The 18620-nt window shown below is 40.2% G+C and overlaps 1 protein-coding gene across 10 annotated transcripts in view; it reads left to right on the forward strand.

Annotated features, from left to right (window-relative positions):
* NSD1 (nuclear receptor binding SET domain protein 1) overlaps positions 1-18620 on the forward strand; it is a 148595-nt gene that overhangs the window by 112701 nt on the left and 17274 nt on the right. For all 10 annotated transcript variants that reach the window (XM_036315183.1, XM_036315188.1, XM_036315185.1 and 7 more), the window contains 5 exons: positions 2111-2267; positions 5005-5210; positions 9103-9215; positions 14984-15253; positions 16979-17095. In XM_036315183.1, coding sequence (XP_036171076.1) covers positions 2111-2267; positions 5005-5210; positions 9103-9215; positions 14984-15253; positions 16979-17095 — 863 coding nt within the window. The remainder of the gene's footprint in view (positions 1-2110; positions 2268-5004; positions 5211-9102; positions 9216-14983; positions 15254-16978; positions 17096-18620) is intronic.

Below are 18620 nucleotides of genomic sequence, written 5' to 3' on the forward strand. Positions count from 1 at the left end.
AAATACTTCCAGTGTGTCATGAATGCCATATTGGTAAAAGGAAAGTTTTTCTGTTCAGTCCATGTAGTTGGCAAACTATGCTATTATATTGTGACTCAGCAGATAACAAAGCATAGATAGGAATGTTGTAGAAGGTATTACATTATTAGGGCAGTTAAACTTATGTGACTATGTCATTCTTATGTCTCCTGCTAAAATTGTTTCACTCACCCACAAAATGCACAAGAATAAATGAGTTTCAGAGCATAGAGCACAGGCTATATATATTGAGTAAACAAGTTATTCAGACTTATTTTGTAGCAGCAGACTTTTCCAAATGATATCTCACTCTGAATTTGAACTCCCAAATACAACAGATTAAAGGGTAACTTCTATAAGTGAAGCAAGAGTTGGGTCTTAAGCACATGTACCTGGCCCCAACAAAACAAATACCCTAAAGCTTGTTTTAAGAGCCTGCTTTAGGTTGAGAATAGGAAAATAGCACAGGTGGAAAATGTACAAGAATAGTGTCACAAAATTAAGTTTCTCGTAGGATTTTACGAGGTAAAGGAGGCACAGTGAGGTCACGATGGATGTGGATGTATACCTTGCTAAGGTTTTATTCCTCACTAATTCCATAGGGTGAAACTTCAGAGGTACATGTTTGAGCCTGGCATGTTTGGGTCATGCTCATTTCTGGCATAAGATAAGGCTTTTTTGTTTTTGTTTTTGTTTTGGCCTTATCTTTATTGATTTCAGAGAGGAAGGGAGGGGGGAGAGAGGGAGTTAGAAACATCAATGATGAGAAAGAATCATTGATTGGCTGCCTCCTGCATGCACCATACTGAGGATCAAGTCCACAACCCTGGCATGTGTCCTGACCAGGAATTGAACCATGACTTCCTGGTTCATAGGTCAGTGCTCAACCACTGAACCACTAGCTAGGCTGAAATTCTTTATCTGCAGCCCTGAGGATTTCAGATTCAAGTATGTAACTTGAGTCACTTTGAGTGAAAATCCTTAAGAAGTAAAAATTTATTGTCACTGCAATACATATAATAAACATTGTCTGAAAACTTGGAGACGGGGGGGAACTTATATGTATCTGAAGTTTATGCAGTAAACTACATTACTACCTGTGCTTTTTGTCACCAATAAAAATTTCAGTCCTACTGCTAGTTCTGGTTATTCATACATTACAAAGAAAGTAGAGTTATTAGAAATAACTCTAATCTCTTAATATATTTTGATCATTATATTTTATTGTTTTTTTTGTTTTTGATCATTGTATGTTATCATAATCTATATCCTTTTTAGCTTAGGTGTTACATTTGTGCATTTATAAATGTGATTTTGAAAAGGTGCTATAGGTGTCATAAGAGTGCCAAACGTTAAAAATAAATAAATACATACATACATAAAAGCAATTTTAAAAGTTAGACACTACTAGGCAATTTAATCACTTGCTTACAACTCAAACAGGATATGCTTATTTATTGTTCATTGTAGAAAACACCTTATCATTGAAGGAATTACAGCTCAACAAGAAAAGTGAATTCCCAACAAAGACAGGACTTGGGGTGATGAATACACAAAAAAGTGTACAAATGATGTGTTATAGAATTGTGCACCTGAAACCTGTATAATTTTGTTAACCAGTGTTAGCCCAATAAATTAATGGGGGGGGGGGGGAGACGAAAAAGAAAAGTGAATCCCCCAAGGCCATATGATCTTAGAGCTTAAGTCTAACAGCAGTTGAAGCTTGTGCTTTTTATACCCTGCTCATTGTTTGTCATTGATACTCTGTTTAGTGTTTTGTCTTTTAGTGAAAAGAAAGAATATATATATTGTGTATATACACATTTGACTTTTAGAGGTTTGCCTTAACTTAATTTTGCCAATAAGATCTCATGTTTATTTGCTGTTGACCTAACTAGCCTTTAGGGGTGTGGTTCAGGAATATTGGAAAGGGAGTGCCCTTGTAGGAAAGTCTTTCTGAATAACTAATTAAATTACTAGGCCTTTGGCTGAGAGATAAATAATTGGTTAGGAACTGAGCAAAAGCTATTTCAGCTGGGTCTTTATATGTAGCCTTGTGATTCTGAGTGCCAAATTTTTTTTATTCTTACAGGAGGCAGCCTTCTGTGCTGTGATTCTTGCCCTGCTGCTTTTCATCGGGAATGCCTGAACATTGATATCCCTGAAGGAAACTGGTATTGCAATGACTGTAAGGCAGGCAAAAAACCACATTACAGGGAAATTGTCTGGGTAAAGGTTGGACGATACAGGTGAGTAAGCATGAAGTAGACAGGCAATCATTTCTTTTATCGTCCTGTTTCTTGGGATCTCTTAGATACAGTGTTTTATTTATATATATATTTGATGCCCGGTGGGGTCTCTCAGCCTGGCCTGTGCCCTCTTGTAATCTGGGACTCCTCAGGGGGTGTTAGCCAGTTTCAGCTGGATCCCCACAGACCAGGCCAAGGGACCCCACGAAATCTGTGCACCGGGCCTCTCATATGCATATAACATCTTTGGTTAATCTCTTCCTCCCCTCCCCTCCCCCCTTCACTTTTATACACACACACACACACACACACACACACACACACACATATTATTTCCCCACATTTCTTTCCACTACTAATCCATTTCTCCTGTACTCTCTTATATCCATTCCCATAGAGTTTTTGTGTCTTTTTAAAAATAGTTTCTTGATTTAGAGAGAGAGAGAGAAATGTTGATGTGAAAACGCAACATGGATCTACTACCTTCTACATGCCAACGCCACCCCCCGGGTGATCGAACCTGCAACCCAGGCATATATCCCTGACCAGGAATCGAACTGGCAACCTCTTGGTGCACAGGACGATGCCCAACCCACTGAGACACACTGGCCAGGACCTTAATATACATATACATGTGTGTGTGTGTGTGTGTGTGTGTGTGTGTGTGTGTGTGTGTCAAACCTGCGACCCTTCAGTCTGACACACACATATATATATTGTTTTGTTAATCCTGATTTTTATAGAGAGTGAAAGGTAGGGGGGAAAACAAAAAAATAGAAGCATCAATGTGAGAAAGAGACATTGATTGGTCACCTCCCACATATGTCCTAACCAGGGCCAGGGATCAAGCCTGCAACCTGGGACCTTTCAGTCTGCAGGCTGATGCTCTATCCTCTGAGCCAAATCGGCTGTGGCAGGCCCTAATATTTTTTAATGATCTCCCTATTTAAGCAAGGCCTCCCCATTTATTTTCCATTAGAAAAGAAAAAACTAAATATATGTTGCAGTCATCAGAATCCTATATAATAAAAGCCTCATATGCTAAGTGTCTGACCATTTGTTCAACCATTTGACCAGTTGCTATGATGTGCACTAACCATCAGGGGGCAGATGCTCTGACCAGTAGGTTGGCTTGCTGCTGGGGTCGGGCCAATTAGGACTGGGCCAGACGGGCCGGACACGCCCTGGAGCCCTCCCACAGTCCCTCCCCAGCCCCGATCATGCACCAGTAGGGTCCCTTCGTTGTGGCCTGTGCCCTCTCGCAATCTGGGACCCCTTGGGGGATGTCGGAGAGCCAGTTTCAGCCTGATCCTTGCAGGCCAGGGAAGGGACTCCACTGGTGCATGAATCCTCTACTAAATACATATTTTCAGTAGGAAATTCATTAATTTACAAACAAGGAAGATACATTGCTAACATTTTGGTATATTTATTTGCAGACACATCAATACATATACCCTCAAAATAATTGGACTTATATGCAGTTTTTGTGGGTTTTTTTTTTTTAATGTATCTTTATTGATTTCAGAGAGAAAGGGAGAGGGAGAGAGAGAGATAGAAACATCAATGATGAGAGAGAATCATTGATTGGCTGCCTATTGTACACCTGCTACTAGGAAGCAAACTTGCAACCCAGACATGTGCCCTTGAATGGAGTCAAACCTGCGACCCTTCAGTCTGTAGGCCAGCACTCTAGCCACTAAACCAAACTGGCTAGGGCCTCAGTTTTTGTGTCCTGCTTTTTCTTTTTAAAATTATTTTTATTGATCATGGAATGTACAAAAGGGTATTGTAACATGAATGACTTTAAAGAATAACAAAAGGCACACCTGTGTATGTACCTCCCAGTTAAACAAACAGTTCATTACTGGTGCTTTTGAGTCTTCCTCTCTGAATTCATTCTCTCCCTATCCACAGAGATAGCCACATACTGCACTTTGTGTTTTTCATTCCTTTGCCTTGCTGCATAGATTTGCCATATGTATAATATTTTGTTTGGCATGTTTTACATCTTTATAGAAAGGAATTGTTATATTTTCCTGCACCTTGCTTTTTTCATTCACTATTCTCTTGAGATATATTGTTGTTAGCACAGTACTCTAGTTCCTTCATACATAGGCATACAGTGTTGTCTGTGTAGTTCACTTATCCATTCTCTTGTTTGCACTATGAACATTTTGTTAATATGTTAGTGTACATGCACAGGAGCTTCTCTGGGGCATTCTCAGGATAGAATAGTATGGTAGGGTTTTCTAGCTTTAATAGCTAATGTCAAATTATCTTCCTAAGATGGTTGTGAGGGGCAGATTTCTTGATGTCATTTTTCTATTCTTTTTGAAGGCCAAATTATATTTCATGACAGTGTACTATAGTTCTGTCATTCCCTTAACGTTGAGCATTTAAGTTGTTTCAGGTTTTCATTCTTCTAGATCATAGTTCTATAAAGCTTTGTTCATATTTCTAATTATTTTCTGTTATGTAATCCATGAAGTAGAATAACGTGAGTATAAGGGAGTGTGTCTGAGTATGGAAGCACATTTGTGCAGACGGGTGTTCTCAGGCTTTTGGCACATACTAATTGGTTTTTTTTTCTAGTTTGATTGTAAGAATGTTCAAGATCAGACTTTAATGTGGATAGATAGACATTGCTATTCCTTATTCCTGTCCTAAAAGGTAGGCTATCTTCCTAGTGCTTTGCAGTGTTTTAGTTTTCCTTCTTTGTTTTTACCTTTCCCAGGTGGTGGCCAGCTGAGATCTGCCATCCTCGAGCTGTACCTTCCAACATTGATAAGATGAGACATGATGTGGGCGAGTTCCCTGTGCTCTTCTTTGGGTCTAATGACTATCTCTGGACTCACCAGGCCAGAGTCTTTCCCTACATGGAGGGGGATGTAAGCAGCAAAGATAAGATGGGCAAAGGAGTGGATGGGACATATAAAAAAGGTAACCATATCTTTTTTATTTCCCAGATCAACACAGACCTTTGTTGGCAAAGAATTTCTTCTGTGTTACAATTATGTGTTATAATTCATATATGTTCCATTAGCAACTGTGTTCTGCCCTGTGGCTGTAGTTACAGGATTTTGTGGGGAAGTTGACACTCCTAACTCTTTTTTCATTGTTGTTAATCCTCACCTGAGGATATTTTTCCATAGGGTGAAAAAGAGAGGGAAAGACAAAGAGAAACATTGATGTGAGAGAATCACATTGATTGGTTGCCTCCTACAGGGCCAGGGAGGAACCTGCAACCAAGATACATGCCCTTGACTGGAATCGAACCCAAGACCCTTTATTCTACAGGCCAACATTCTATCCATGAGCCAAAATGGATAGGGCCATAACTCATTTTTTAATTCAGCCTTAAGTGGAATTTCCTTCAGGGAGGTTTTTTGTCTCATCAGTTCTGTGTTTAGTTTGCTGGGAAGAAATAAAATTCACCAAAAATTATGAAGCAAAATAAGAGTGAAAGTCAACATATTATTCCGTGTCAAAAGAGATTTTTATATAAGCTGGCCTAGCAGTGAAGGAGTTGGGGACATGTGGGGCCAGGAGGGGCCGAGTTAACTATGAGTTTTCTCTTACTGTATAATGAGTAAAGGTTGGTCTGATAATTCGAGATAAAAAAAATCACCCTGCAGGGCATAGAGTTGGTATCTCCTCAGTGATAATTATCTTCTTCCCGTTAGCTATTCTTTGAAAGGCAATATAGGTATCTCTTGTTATCTATCTATCTACATTAATAAAAGACAAAGATGCTAATTAACCGCACCTTTGCTACACCCTAAGCCACGCCCACCGGCCAATCAGAGCGACTATATGCAAATTAACCCAACAAAGATAGCGGCTGGCAGCCACGGAGCTGGAGCAAGCAGGAGGCTTGGTTGCCCAGGCAATGGAGGAAACCAAGCTTCCAGCCTGCCCTGGCTGGCTGTGGCCTCCGCTCATGGCAACAAAGTTTCAATTATAGAAGACAAATCTCAGATACCTGCCTCCACTGGGAGCTTGGGTGGCTGGGGGTTGTGGCCAGCCTGCAAACAGCCATCAGCCCCTCACCCAGACTGGCCAGGCACCCCAGCAGGACCCCCCACCCTTGAAGGGGCTGTGGCCAGCCTGCAAATGGCCCTCAGCCCTTCACCCAGGATGGCCAGGCACCCCAGTGGGGACCCCCACACTGAAAGGGCTGTGGCCAGCCTGCAAACAGCCATCAGCCCTCACCCAGGCTGGCCAGGCACCCCAGGGGGGACCTCCACCCTGAAGGGGCTGTGGCCAACCTGCAAACAGCCATCAGCCCCTCACCCAGGCTGGCCAAGCACTACTATATAATAAAAGAGTAATATGCAAATTGACCCTAATAGCAGAAAGACTGGGAATGACTGGCCACTATGACACACACTGACCACCAGGGGGCAGATGCTCAATGCAGGAGCTGCCCCCTGGTGGTCAGTGCATTCCCACAGGGGGATTTATGCTCAGCCACAAGCCAGGCTGACGGCTGCCAGTACAGCGGTGGTGGTGGGAGCCTCTCCCGCCTCCTCAGCAGCACTAAGGATGTCCGACTGCAGCTTAGGCCTGCTTCCCGCTGGCAAGTGGACATCCCCCGAGTGTGTTTTCTTAGCTCTTCAGGAAGCTGCAGCAAGGTTTGAGGAGGGCTCCCGGGCTGCCAGAGGGATGTCTGACTGCCAGCTTAGGCCCAATCCCCCCAGGGAGCGGGCCTAAGCCAGCAGGTGGTCATCCCCTGAGCGGTCCCAGACTGCGAGAGGGCACAGGCCGGGCTGAGGGATTCCCCCAAGTGCACAAATTTTTATGCACCAGGCCTCTAGTATGTGTGTGTGTGTGTGTGTGTGTGTGTGTGTATAAAAGCCTGATATGCAAAGTGTCCCCTCGGGAGTTTGACCCACCGGGAGTTCGTTTGCTCGCTATGACGTGCGCTGACCACCAGGGGGCGGCGCAGAATGAAGGAAGGCCCCAGTTGGCAGCTGCTAGGGACCCTACCCGTGCACGAATTTTGTGCACTGGGCCTCTAGTTTGAATATAGTTGGATATTGAAGTATATAAGATTTTGTCTGCATGATAAAGAGGGGTTCTAAGCAAGTGAAACTTCCTGGTTAGGCAAGAGAAGATATTAAGCCAGTGGAACTTCCTGGCTGGGAATGAGAAAGATGTGTATAAGCAAGATATTTGATAAGATATTTGCCTAATATTATTTCAGTGAGTCCTCATTTATCTGTTGGCCATGTGACTTCTTGTATAGATATGGGCTATTAGTACTAATACTGTAGGAGCTTGAGTTTGTAGCCTCAGGTTGTCAGGGACCAAGTGACTAACATTTTTGCCTGAGATGGCCACTGATTCTGAACAAGTTAATAAGAAGAAAGCACATGTGGCCCTAACCGGTTTGGCTCAGTGGATAGAGTGTTGGCTTGTGGACTGAAGGGTCCCAGGTTCAATTCCGGTCAAGGGCATGTACCTTGGTTGCGGGCACATCCCCAGTAGGGGGTGTGCAGGAGGCAGCTGATCGATGTTTCTCTCTCATCGATGTTTCTAACTCTCTATCCCTCTCCCTTCCCCTCTGTAAAAAAATCAATAAAAATTAAAAAAAAAAAAAGAAGAAAGCACATGTGGAAGCACACATTGAAGCTAACATGTTAAGTCAGGAACTTCCAAGTATTTGGTACAGTTTAAGCACATGGTCAGGAGAGCACTGAGCTATTTGCCTGAAAAGGTAAGTAACTTATATGGTCAGATCACAGTTTTAGAAATCTGAGTAGAGTGTACGGCCATAAAAGGTGAGAGGCTGCCACCAGGAATGTGAGTGTTTCAGTCGTTCTGGGGAAAGATGACTAGACTTGTCACAGGGAGGCTTCCATAGGGTGGAGAGGATAATGATTACTGGATAGGCACTAAATAGATAGACTAGGCAGAATATGCTCAATAATAGGTTGAAGGAAGGAAGGACTTTAAGAGAGACTTTAGAAAAATTTAGAGAATTCCAGGCAAAACAAACTCTGCTGGATGGTGATAGAGAAATGGAGAAAAAGAGATGGATCAGAGGTAAGATTTTCTTTAAAGAATTGACAGCATGGGGAAAGCCAGAGAGAGGAAAGAAGGAAGAATTGAAATTCTTTTCAGAATTTTTAACTTGAGTAATCAATAATGAATTAAAATTTTGATTTAAGTGGAGAAGAATGAGAATCCTAAGATTTTGTTGAACTTTTCAGGTATAACAGTCTTTCAAGCATATGAAAGTACAAGCTTTGAATGCAAACTAGCTATGAAGGACTGTCTTTGTATTATTAAACTAATACTTGTAGTTGATATTTACAGAATGAGTCTTAGGAGAAGAGTAGGACCGGTGCTCTAGAGAATAGGCAAGGAAGAAAAAAGAACTTCAACTTTGGATTTTTTTTCCACCGGAACACAGCATGTTACCTGGGACACCTAGGAAGCAGGATGTTTCTGGAATAGGAGGTTAGGACTGAGGAAAGAATTAGGCCTAAAGGCTGTGACTGTGCTAAGCAGATGCAGTCTATAGATGATATACATGGCCTTTTTCAAATCATTTGACTTTTTTGTTGTTGTTTTAAAATTTTCTCTGAAGCTGGTAGTCTGTATTGTACCATTTAGTGATGGATTATGTTTTGTCTTAATGCTGTATCTGAATACCCTGGGGATTATAACTTACTGAAAGTAGAAGTCATATATACTTTAGTTTTCCTTATAGTGTTGGTGATTTTTGTCTAAAACATGAATTTTTCTCCTATTTAAAAGGGGGGTGCGGGGAGGTGAAACAACTCCATTCACAGGCTTAGTGACTTGTACTATTGTGTTTTCTTAGCTCTTCAGGAAGCTGCAGCAAGGTTTGAGGAGTTAAAGGCCCAAAAAGAACTAAGACAGCTGCAGGAAGACCGAAAGAACGATAAGAAACCACCGCCTTATAAACATATAAAGGTGAGAAAAGACTTCAGGAGACCCCATCTGAAAGAGAGAGAGACCCTTATAGATTGCCCTCTTCCTACTCTATTCATGACAAGAATTGGAAGCACAAGCCTATATAGTGGCTTTTAGGTACAGATAAGAGCTTGAAAGAAGATAACAAAAAAGTACCAAAGCACATTCCTAGCAATTGTGTGAACTTTATAAAACCAGTTGTATGTTGATACAATCTCTGTTTCCTTGGAAAGTCTTCTCATATAGTAGATTGGATTAGATTCTGTTCACAGTTAACATCTTGCAGTTTGAAAGGGACCAAAGAGCTGTGATAAAAAATCATAAATGGCCCTGAGATAGTGTGGATAATACACATAGGTAAGTCTTCTTGGTAATATTAAAGATTTAGGTGACCAGGATGACTAGGATGCCCAAAGTCAGGAGAACTTGTGTTAGGAATATCTAACCCTCAGTGTACCTGGAAAAGCATCATCACCATTTATTATCTGGGTCCAGTGAACCCTTTGTATTTTTTATAATTTAAAGTCATTTTCATGAATATTTTACAGGAGTAAAGATACAGGAATAGTAAATAATAAATTTATTAGACATTTTAGTTAAGTACATTAAAACCTTTTTAAAAACCTTTTAATCAAGTTAGTTTTGGTGCTCAAATATCAGAAAACATGAGAGAAATACTATTAACAAAACAAGATTGCCCAGGTTCTTGCAAAATATTTATGATGATGTCATGTCTGGATACCATATTTCTCTTTTTGTCATTAAATGCATTGTTTTTGTACTCATTGGTTTTGAGTTTCTCAAGTCTTATAGTCTGAGATTTCACTTAAAAATCAATTTCACCACCATCTTTGGAGTCTAGTGTATTGAAGTAGGGCTCAAATATTCTTTGGGAACTACTTAAACTAAAGAACTATTTGTTGATGATCTGAAATTCAAATATAATTGGATGATCTGGGTTTTTATTTGCTAAATCTAGCAACTATAAACAGACTAGAAAGATGTTATATCTAGTCTTTTATGCTCTCTGGAAAGATGATAGTAGTTGCAAAATAGAATGAGTTTTATTCCTTTTTATTTAAAAAATTTTTTTAGAGAGATAGATAGAAACATTGAATAGAGAGAACATCAGTTGGCTGCCTGCCTCCTGCACACTTCTCACCAGGGATTGGAGATCAAGCCTGCAACCCGGGCATGTGCCTTGACCGGGAATTGAACAGGTGACCTCTTGGTGCATGGGTTGATGCTCAACCACTGAGCCACACCAGCTGGGCTATTCCTTTTTTTTTTTTTTAATATATTTTATTGATTTCTTACAGAGAGGAAGGGAGAGAGACAAAGAGTTAGAAACATCGATGAGAGAGAAACATCGATCAGCTGCCCTCTGCACATCTCCCACCGGGAATGTGCCCGCAACCCAGGTACATGCCCCTGACCGAAATCGAACCCGGAACCCTTCAGTCCGCAGGCTGATGCTCTATCCACTGAGCTAAACCAGTTTCGGCGCTATTCCTTTTTTAATAAGTAAATTTTCTTTTTGATCTTTGGTAAACCTCTAAGAAAGAATAAAAGTCATAAAATATCAACCTTTACAAATAGATCTGCTGGGGAAAACAACCCTCAAAACCTAAAATTGGGTCCAAGTGGATTGGACCCTGGTGGTATATTGAGAGTTAAATGGAGTTACTGTGCATGAAGACATAACACTGATGTAGTTAGGCCTCAAAAAAAGGGAAAGTAATCAAGTTCTCACAGTCATAGATGTCAAATAACAGCAAGATAGGCATTTCAAAGGAGCGCATCAACCATATGGAGCCTGGCTGTTGAGGGAGCAGCTCCCCATGAGTGATCTAATCGCAGAATTTAGAGGTGGATGCATTAATTTTTTTTTAAAACAAATGTATTTCTAGGAAAAGGATTTAGAATGGGGGTTGGCAAACTATGTCCATGGAGCAAATCTGGCCTAGTATGGTTGGAAAAAAAGTAAAATATTTCCTGACACATGAAGATTATATGAAATTCAAATATTAGTATCCATAAATAAAGTTTTATTGGCACACAGTCATGCATGTTCATTTACATATTGTCTATTACTGTTTTTGTGCTATGTGGTAGAGTTGAGCTACATTCACTAGAGGTCTAGGGCCTGCAAATGCTAAAATATTTACTGTCTGGTCCTTTACAAAAAGGTGTGTTGACGCCTCTTCTAGGATGAATGTTTACCTTCAATTACATATCTTTGTTCTTACTTTAAAATCATGTATGTGTGTTTTGTTTGATTTTGGTTGTTATTTGTTATTTTGTTTTGTTTTTTGCTTTATGTTAAGAAACTTATTTGGGCCCTAACCGGTTTGGCTCAGAGCATCGGCCTGCGGACTGAGGGGTCCCAGGTTCGATTCTGGTCAGGGGCATGTACCTTGGTTGCGGGCACATCCCCAGTGGGGAGTGTGCAGGAGGCAGCTGATCGATGTTTCTCTCTCATCGATGTTTCTAACTCTCTATCCCTCTCCCTTCCTCTCTGTAAAAAATCAATAAAATATATTTTTTTAAAAAAAGAAAAAAAACTTACTTGGGATTGGTCATAGGTTAGAGGTTAGACCAGATGGCAAGAAAGAATTATTGGCCTGCTGGTGTGGTTCAGTGGTTGAGTGTCCACCGATGAACCAGGAGGTCACAGTTTGATTCCCTATCAGGACACGTGCCTGGATTTCGGGCTCGATCCCCAGTAGGTGTCATGCAGGAGGTAGCCAATCAATGGTTCTCTCATCATTGATATTTCTATTTCTCCCTCTCCCTTCCTCTCTGAAATCAATAAAATATATTTCTAAAAAGAAAAATTATCTAAACCAGTGGTCTCCAACCTTTCGGACCTCACGGACCACTGGTTGGCAAGCACTGAATTCTAAACATACCTTTAGAGTAGGGTGAAACTTTTTTTAAAATATATTTTTATTGATTTCAGAGAGGAAAGGAGAGGGAAAGAGAGATGGAAACGTCAGTGATGAGAAAGAATCATTGATCAGCTGCCTCTTGCACGCCCCCTACTGGGTATTGAGCCCGCAACCCTGGCATGTGCCCTTGGCCGGAATGGAACCTGGGACCCTTCAGTCTGCAGGCTGACGCTCTATCCACTGAGATAAACCAGCTAGGGCAGGGTGAAACTTTTTTTGAGGGAATTGTGTCAGGTAAAGATTCCTTGATTCAGGTGAATGTTCAAATGCCCTATGTAGGACCTGGAGTTTCAGGTGATTAAGCTCAGCCCTTCTCTTCTATTCCTATATAGAGCTTGATTTACTAGGTTTGTGGTTCCCGTTTGCATATGTTAAGAGTTTTAATGAGGTTTACAGTTTTTACCTTTATTTTGAAGAATCTGGCAGTGAGATGTTTGTCCTTTTAAGTTGTTACAGAGAACTGGATTGAGAACAATATATTTGTACAGATTGTAGACTTTATAGTATTGTTAAAGAATAGAAGGCCCACAATATAGTGTTAGAAATGAAACCATTTGAGAATTTAGAGGATGGAAATAATTGATAATTATAGTAATTTCAGATTGATTAGAATTGGTAATCTAATACCTACCATGTGTAAAGGCTGCTAGGCTCTGTACTTGAACCTTTACATATATATTTTTTCTTTTTATTTATTGATTTTAAAGGGAGAAGAAGGGAGGAAGAGAGAGAGAAACATCAATTTGTTGTTCCACCCATTCATACTTTTATTGGTTGATGCTTGTATATGCCCTGCCTGGGGATCAAACCTGCAACCTTAGTGTATCAGCATGACACTCTAGCCAACTGAACTTTCCAGCCAGGTTGCATGTATTTATTCTCACAAGTCTGGCAAAGTATGTCTTGCAAGTAAAATAATTTATCAAAATCATGCAATTCCTAAATAGTCAAGTTTTATGTATGGAATGGGTTTCTGAAATTTGATTGTTCCCAAGTTAAGTAATACTAACTAGGGGAGACTCATAGTGTACAAATCCATCCTTTTTATGAAATGACTATTTTTTTTCTAAACATTGTTGCTAGTATTTGTAAAAACTAGTGGCTTCAGTGTCACAGCAGCTATTTGACCTTTATGTTTTATCACGCTGGATTTTCACTGGATTTTTCATTACTAGCACCACTACTGAATAAAATGCATGGGTGACATTATTGTCTATTAAAGAGATTTCAAATTATGATAGTAAAATATTCACATATAGGAATTGCAATTTACATATAGGAACCTCAATATTACCCAGATACTTTCATGCCACTTAAGTGTGGCAGTTTATTATATAGCAGCTAAAGTGGCACCACCACGTGGCAATAGCAAAAACTAGTTACAATTTACTTGGCCTGTCAGCTTTGAAATTATGATTCTATTAAAACGACAGCCCGGCTGGTGTAGCTTAGCGGTTGAGCATCAGTCGACCCAGGAATCAAGAGGCCACCAGTTAGATTCCCAATCAGGGCACATGCCTGGGTTGCGAGCTCGATCTCCTTTGGGGGGGGTGTGCAGGAGACAGCCAATCAATGATGTTTCTCTTTCATCAATGTTTCTATCTCTCTCTCCCTCTCCCTTCCTCTCTCTCTAAAAAATCAAAACATTTTAAAATTTTTTTTATTTTAATTTTTTAATTATATATATATTTTTTTATTTCAGAGAGGAAGGGAGAGGGAGAGAGAGATCGAAACATCAACGATGAGAGAGAATCATCGATTGGCTGCCTCCTGCACGCCCCCTACTGGGGACTGAGCCTAACCCAGGCATGTGCCCTTGACTGGAATTAAACCTGGAACCCTTCAGTCCATAGGCGGACGCTCTATCCACTGAGCCAAACCAGCTAGGGCTAAAAACATTTTTTTTAAATGACTTAAAAATTTTGTGGAGTTTATATTTTGCCAGAACCGGTTTGGCTCAGTGAATAGAGCGTCGGCCTGCGGACTCAAGGGTCCCGGGTTCGATTCCTGTCAAGGGCATGTACCTTGGTTGCAGGCACATCCCCAGTGGGGGGCGTGCAGGAGGCAGCTGATCAATGTTTCTCTCTCATTGATGTTTCTGGCTCTCTATCCCTCTCCTTTCCTCTCTGTAAAAAATCAATAAAATATATTTTAAAAAAAAATTTTTGTGGAGTTTATATTTTGTATGTTACATAAGGCTTATTGTCAGTCAAACTGCCTAAATCTTTATTTCCTCCAAATTTTTTATTGTGGTAAAATACAGGTAACAAAATTTACTATCTTAACCATATTTAAGAGTTCAACAAATGCATTCATATTATTTGTACTTATGGCCAGCATTTACCTCTAGAACATTTTTTATTTTGTAAAAATGAAACTCTACCCATTAAACAATAACTCTCATTCTCTCCTCTTGGCCCTTAGCAGCTACTTCTTTTTGTCTCTAATTTTGATTCTCGAAGTGCATTATTTAAGTGGAATCATACAGTATTTGTCTTTTTCTGACTGGCTTGCTTCATGTAACATAATATCTTCCAGGTTCATCCATGTTACAGCATGTTTCAGAATTTTCTTCCTTTTTAGGCTGAATAATATTCCATTATTGTACCACATTTTGCTTATCTATTCGTCTGTCAATGGACATTTGGTTTGCTTCCATATTTTAGCTGTGAATAATGCTGCTAAATCTTGATGCTTCAAAATCATATGAAATGTGACATGCAACTTTAAGGAAAAGAAATCTCCCTTTTATAGGTCCCGAATTGTCTTGTGTTGACTTGTCTGATGTACTATGTATAGTATGTGTTTCTTTGCCAGGTGAACCGTCCTATTGGCCGGGTACAGATCTTCACTGCAGACTTGTCTGAAATTCCCCGTTGCAACTGTAAAGCTACTGATGATAACCCCTGTGGGATAGACTCTGAGTGCATCAACCGCATGCTGCTTTATGAGTGCCACCCCACAGTATGTCCTGCCGGCGGACGCTGCCAAAACCAGTGCTTTACTAAGCGCCAGTACCCAGAGGTGGAGATTTTTCGCACATTACAGAGGGGCTGGGGTCTTCGAACAAAAACCGATATTAAAAAGGTGAAGAAAACTTCTTAATTTCCCATTTTTTTCTCATTAATTGCTTAATATGATTAATTCTTCTTGATGACTATGAGAAAATTGATCATAGAGGAAAATAACATAGTGTAGGGATAAACCTTGTTATTATTCGTGCAAAACATATCCTTCTAGAGCAGCCGTGGGCAAACTACGGCCCGCGGGCCGGATCCGGCCGTTTGAAATGAATAAAACTAAAAAAAAAGACCGTACCCTTTTATGTAATGATGTTTACTTTGAATTTATATTAGTTCACACAAACACTCCATCCATGCTTTTGTTCCGGCCCTCCGGTCCAGTTTAAGAACCCATGTGGCCCTCGAGTCAAAAAGTTTGCCCACCCCTGTTCTAGAGTTTAGAGGCCTAAGAATAGGTGTTCTTTATCTGTAACGTCCTTAGTATTGATCATGTTCATTGTGTGTGAGGTTGAAAAAACAAGGGAAATTCAGAAATATTATGGCCTTATTTCCTTTTTTTCTTTCGGAAAAATCTTATCACCTGTAAGTTAAGGAGGATAGTGAGCACATCATTTAGAGGTGTAGATCACTTACTAATAAAATTAAGTGTATTTTTACTGAGGGAAAATAGGTTTGGGTTCATAGAACACAAAGGAAAAGATGATTGCACCTTTTCTAATGAAAATATCTTCAAACTTGGAAGGACCAGCAAGTTTCTAATAAATAGACAATAAATTGTATAGTTTTTGTGTAGAATAAATGTTATTTGACATTTTAATAAAATAAATCTTATTCTGATTACACTTTCTAAAGAATTTGACTGAATTTGTCTCTAAGAAAGGAAATTAATCTCGGTTGACCTGTTTAGTCATTTGCTAAGACATTGTGCTGAGGATGCAGTGATCAACAAAGGAGACATGTTCCAGGCTTTCATAAAGTCTACATTCCAGAGGGGGAGAGACATTGCAGAAATCATCACCCAGGGTGGAAGCAGAAAGGTTTCTGGAGGCATGTGGCAAAAGTCCTGAAACTTGCTTGTCTTTGAAAATATTTTAAGTTGAGACTTGGAAAGTAAGTACTTATTGGTTTAGGTCAGCTGAGTGTTAAGGCATTGCGTATAGAGAAGACAGCATGAGTGAGAGCCAGTGTGACTGTAGTAATTAAGTCAGGGGAACAGTGGTGTGAAATGGGGAAGGGCAGCAGGGCATGTTCTAAGAAAAAGGAACCTGCCTATATTAGGGAAACTGACTTAACTGAAGTATTTGGGCAGGTAAAGGGGGATCGACTATCTATTTCTTTTAATATCAGATAGTTGAAGCATCATATTTATTAGTTTCTTGAATAAACCCTTGTTAAGTGACTAGTTACATACACATGAATTGCTTTGGAGAATTTGTGGAGAATAATGAATATTATTTTCATTATTTTTTTTAAAATAAGGTGTACTTGACCCTGGCCCGTGCGTTCAGTAGTTAGAGCTTCGGTGCACACACCAAAGGGTGTCTCTCTCTCTCTCTTCTCTCTCTCTCTCTCTCTCTCTCTCTCTCTCTCTCTCTCCCTCCCTCCCTCCCTCCCTCCCTCCCTCCCTCTCCGTCTCCCCCTTCCTCCCTTCCACTCTCTTTCAAAAAAAAAAATCAATGGAAAATATCCTCAGGTGAGGATCAATAAAAAAAATAAAATAAAAGTAAAGTGTATTTGTAAATACAGTTATGTTTTTTGCCATTAAGTCAAGAGCTCTTTCTTGTTCTAGGGTGAATTTGTGAATGAGTATGTGGGTGAGCTAATAGATGAAGAAGAATGCAGAGCTCGAATCCGTTATGCCCAAGAACATGATATCACTAATTTCTATATGCTCACCCTTGACAAAGTAAGTAATGGTTTGTGAAATTAGTGTTGTCTTAGCCATAGTGTTTGTAGGCATACACTACCTAAAATAGTGTCTTTCCCCATGGCCAGGGTTGATGAGGGTTCTAAAGTAGGTAAGCTTACTCCTTTTTGGCTATACATCCATGGCCAAACGCAACACTGCTTTTACCCATTATTTTAGCTATGCAGTATAAGTTGGGGACTATATCTGTTAGTATTTTTCCTGTAGAATTAAAACTTGAAGCCAGAAAGGTTAAATAATAATTCTTTTATTTTACAGATTGAGAAACTGATTTGTTGCTATTTAATTAGAGCATTGAGGCCATATAAATTGACAATGGAATTCAGCTTATGAACAAAAGTCAGCTTTTCAATTATAGGAATTTTCTGATGAGTTTCATTTCATCGGTGCCTAGAATTATATTTGGAACTATTCCTAATGCTAGCATTATAATGTATTTATTTTATGTGTATCTGAGCTTCCTCTTTGTACCTGAATATTAGGTTCTACTAGCCCCCCTCCCCCCCAACCCCTGTCTTCCACATAGGATTCTTTCCTGGTGTGAAACTTCGTGAACATTTCATTTTTATCAAGTTGTATCCTTATGGTTTGTGAGATCCTCACCTCCAGGTGTTCTCATCTTTGTTTGATGCCGGGGTCCAACCCCAGCAGGTCCAGGGGTCCCCAAAGGTGTGGATGGAGTCGGCGAAGAAGGAATGACATGGAGGCAGCCTTTGGGTGATCATCATAGCCAGGTTCCTCTAGCCAGGTTCTATAGCCATGTTCCCTCGCTAGGTTCTCCAGCCAGGTTCTGTCCAGGTTCTCCAGCCTGGTTCAGTCACCAAGTTCTAGTCAGGTTCTCTTGCCAATTTCTGTAGTCAGGTTCAGTCCAGGATCTTTTGCCATGTTCTCTCCCTAGGTTCTGTCTCTAGGTTCTGAGGCCAGTTTCTGTCCAGGATCTTTTGCCATGTTCTCTCCAGCGAAGTTCTTCTGTCTCTAGAGAACGTTCTGTGTAGGTTCTGTGCCTAGGTTCTGTCTCTCTTGGTTCCGTATTCTAAGTTCTGTCTCTTGCTGTCTTATTACATCTGTATTTATACCAGTTGATTCAATCCTATCAATCTCTATTACAAAGGTTAGGGCGTTTCTTATCTCCATTCCAGGGAGTAAAGATTATGTAGCTTAAGCATGATTGTTCATAGTTAAAGTGATTAATTACCCACCTGGCACTTAGTTAAGAGGTTTTATTCCCTCCCTAACTTCAGGGGAAAATCCCTACCTGGGGAAACAACCTTTCTCAGAGACCTTGGTTAAAACACATAGTGCCAAGAAGGTGAGCAAACATATTAAGAATAGTATGCCATATATGCCAGGTCCCTTGAAACAGCAAGCTCCCGGCAGTTTGAAATGGGTCTCAATATCAGTATTAGAGTCTCGTTAGGTGATTTCTGATGGACTACCTAATTTAGTGGATGGGGCAATCTTCTTCTTTTAGGTCCTCAACTTCAGCATATTATCAGAATCACCT

The sequence above is a fragment of the Myotis myotis genome, unplaced genomic scaffold (genome assembly GCF_014108235.1).
Source record: "Myotis myotis isolate mMyoMyo1 unplaced genomic scaffold, mMyoMyo1.p scaffold_m19_p_6, whole genome shotgun sequence".
NCBI lineage: Eukaryota > Metazoa > Chordata > Mammalia > Chiroptera > Vespertilionidae > Myotis > Myotis myotis.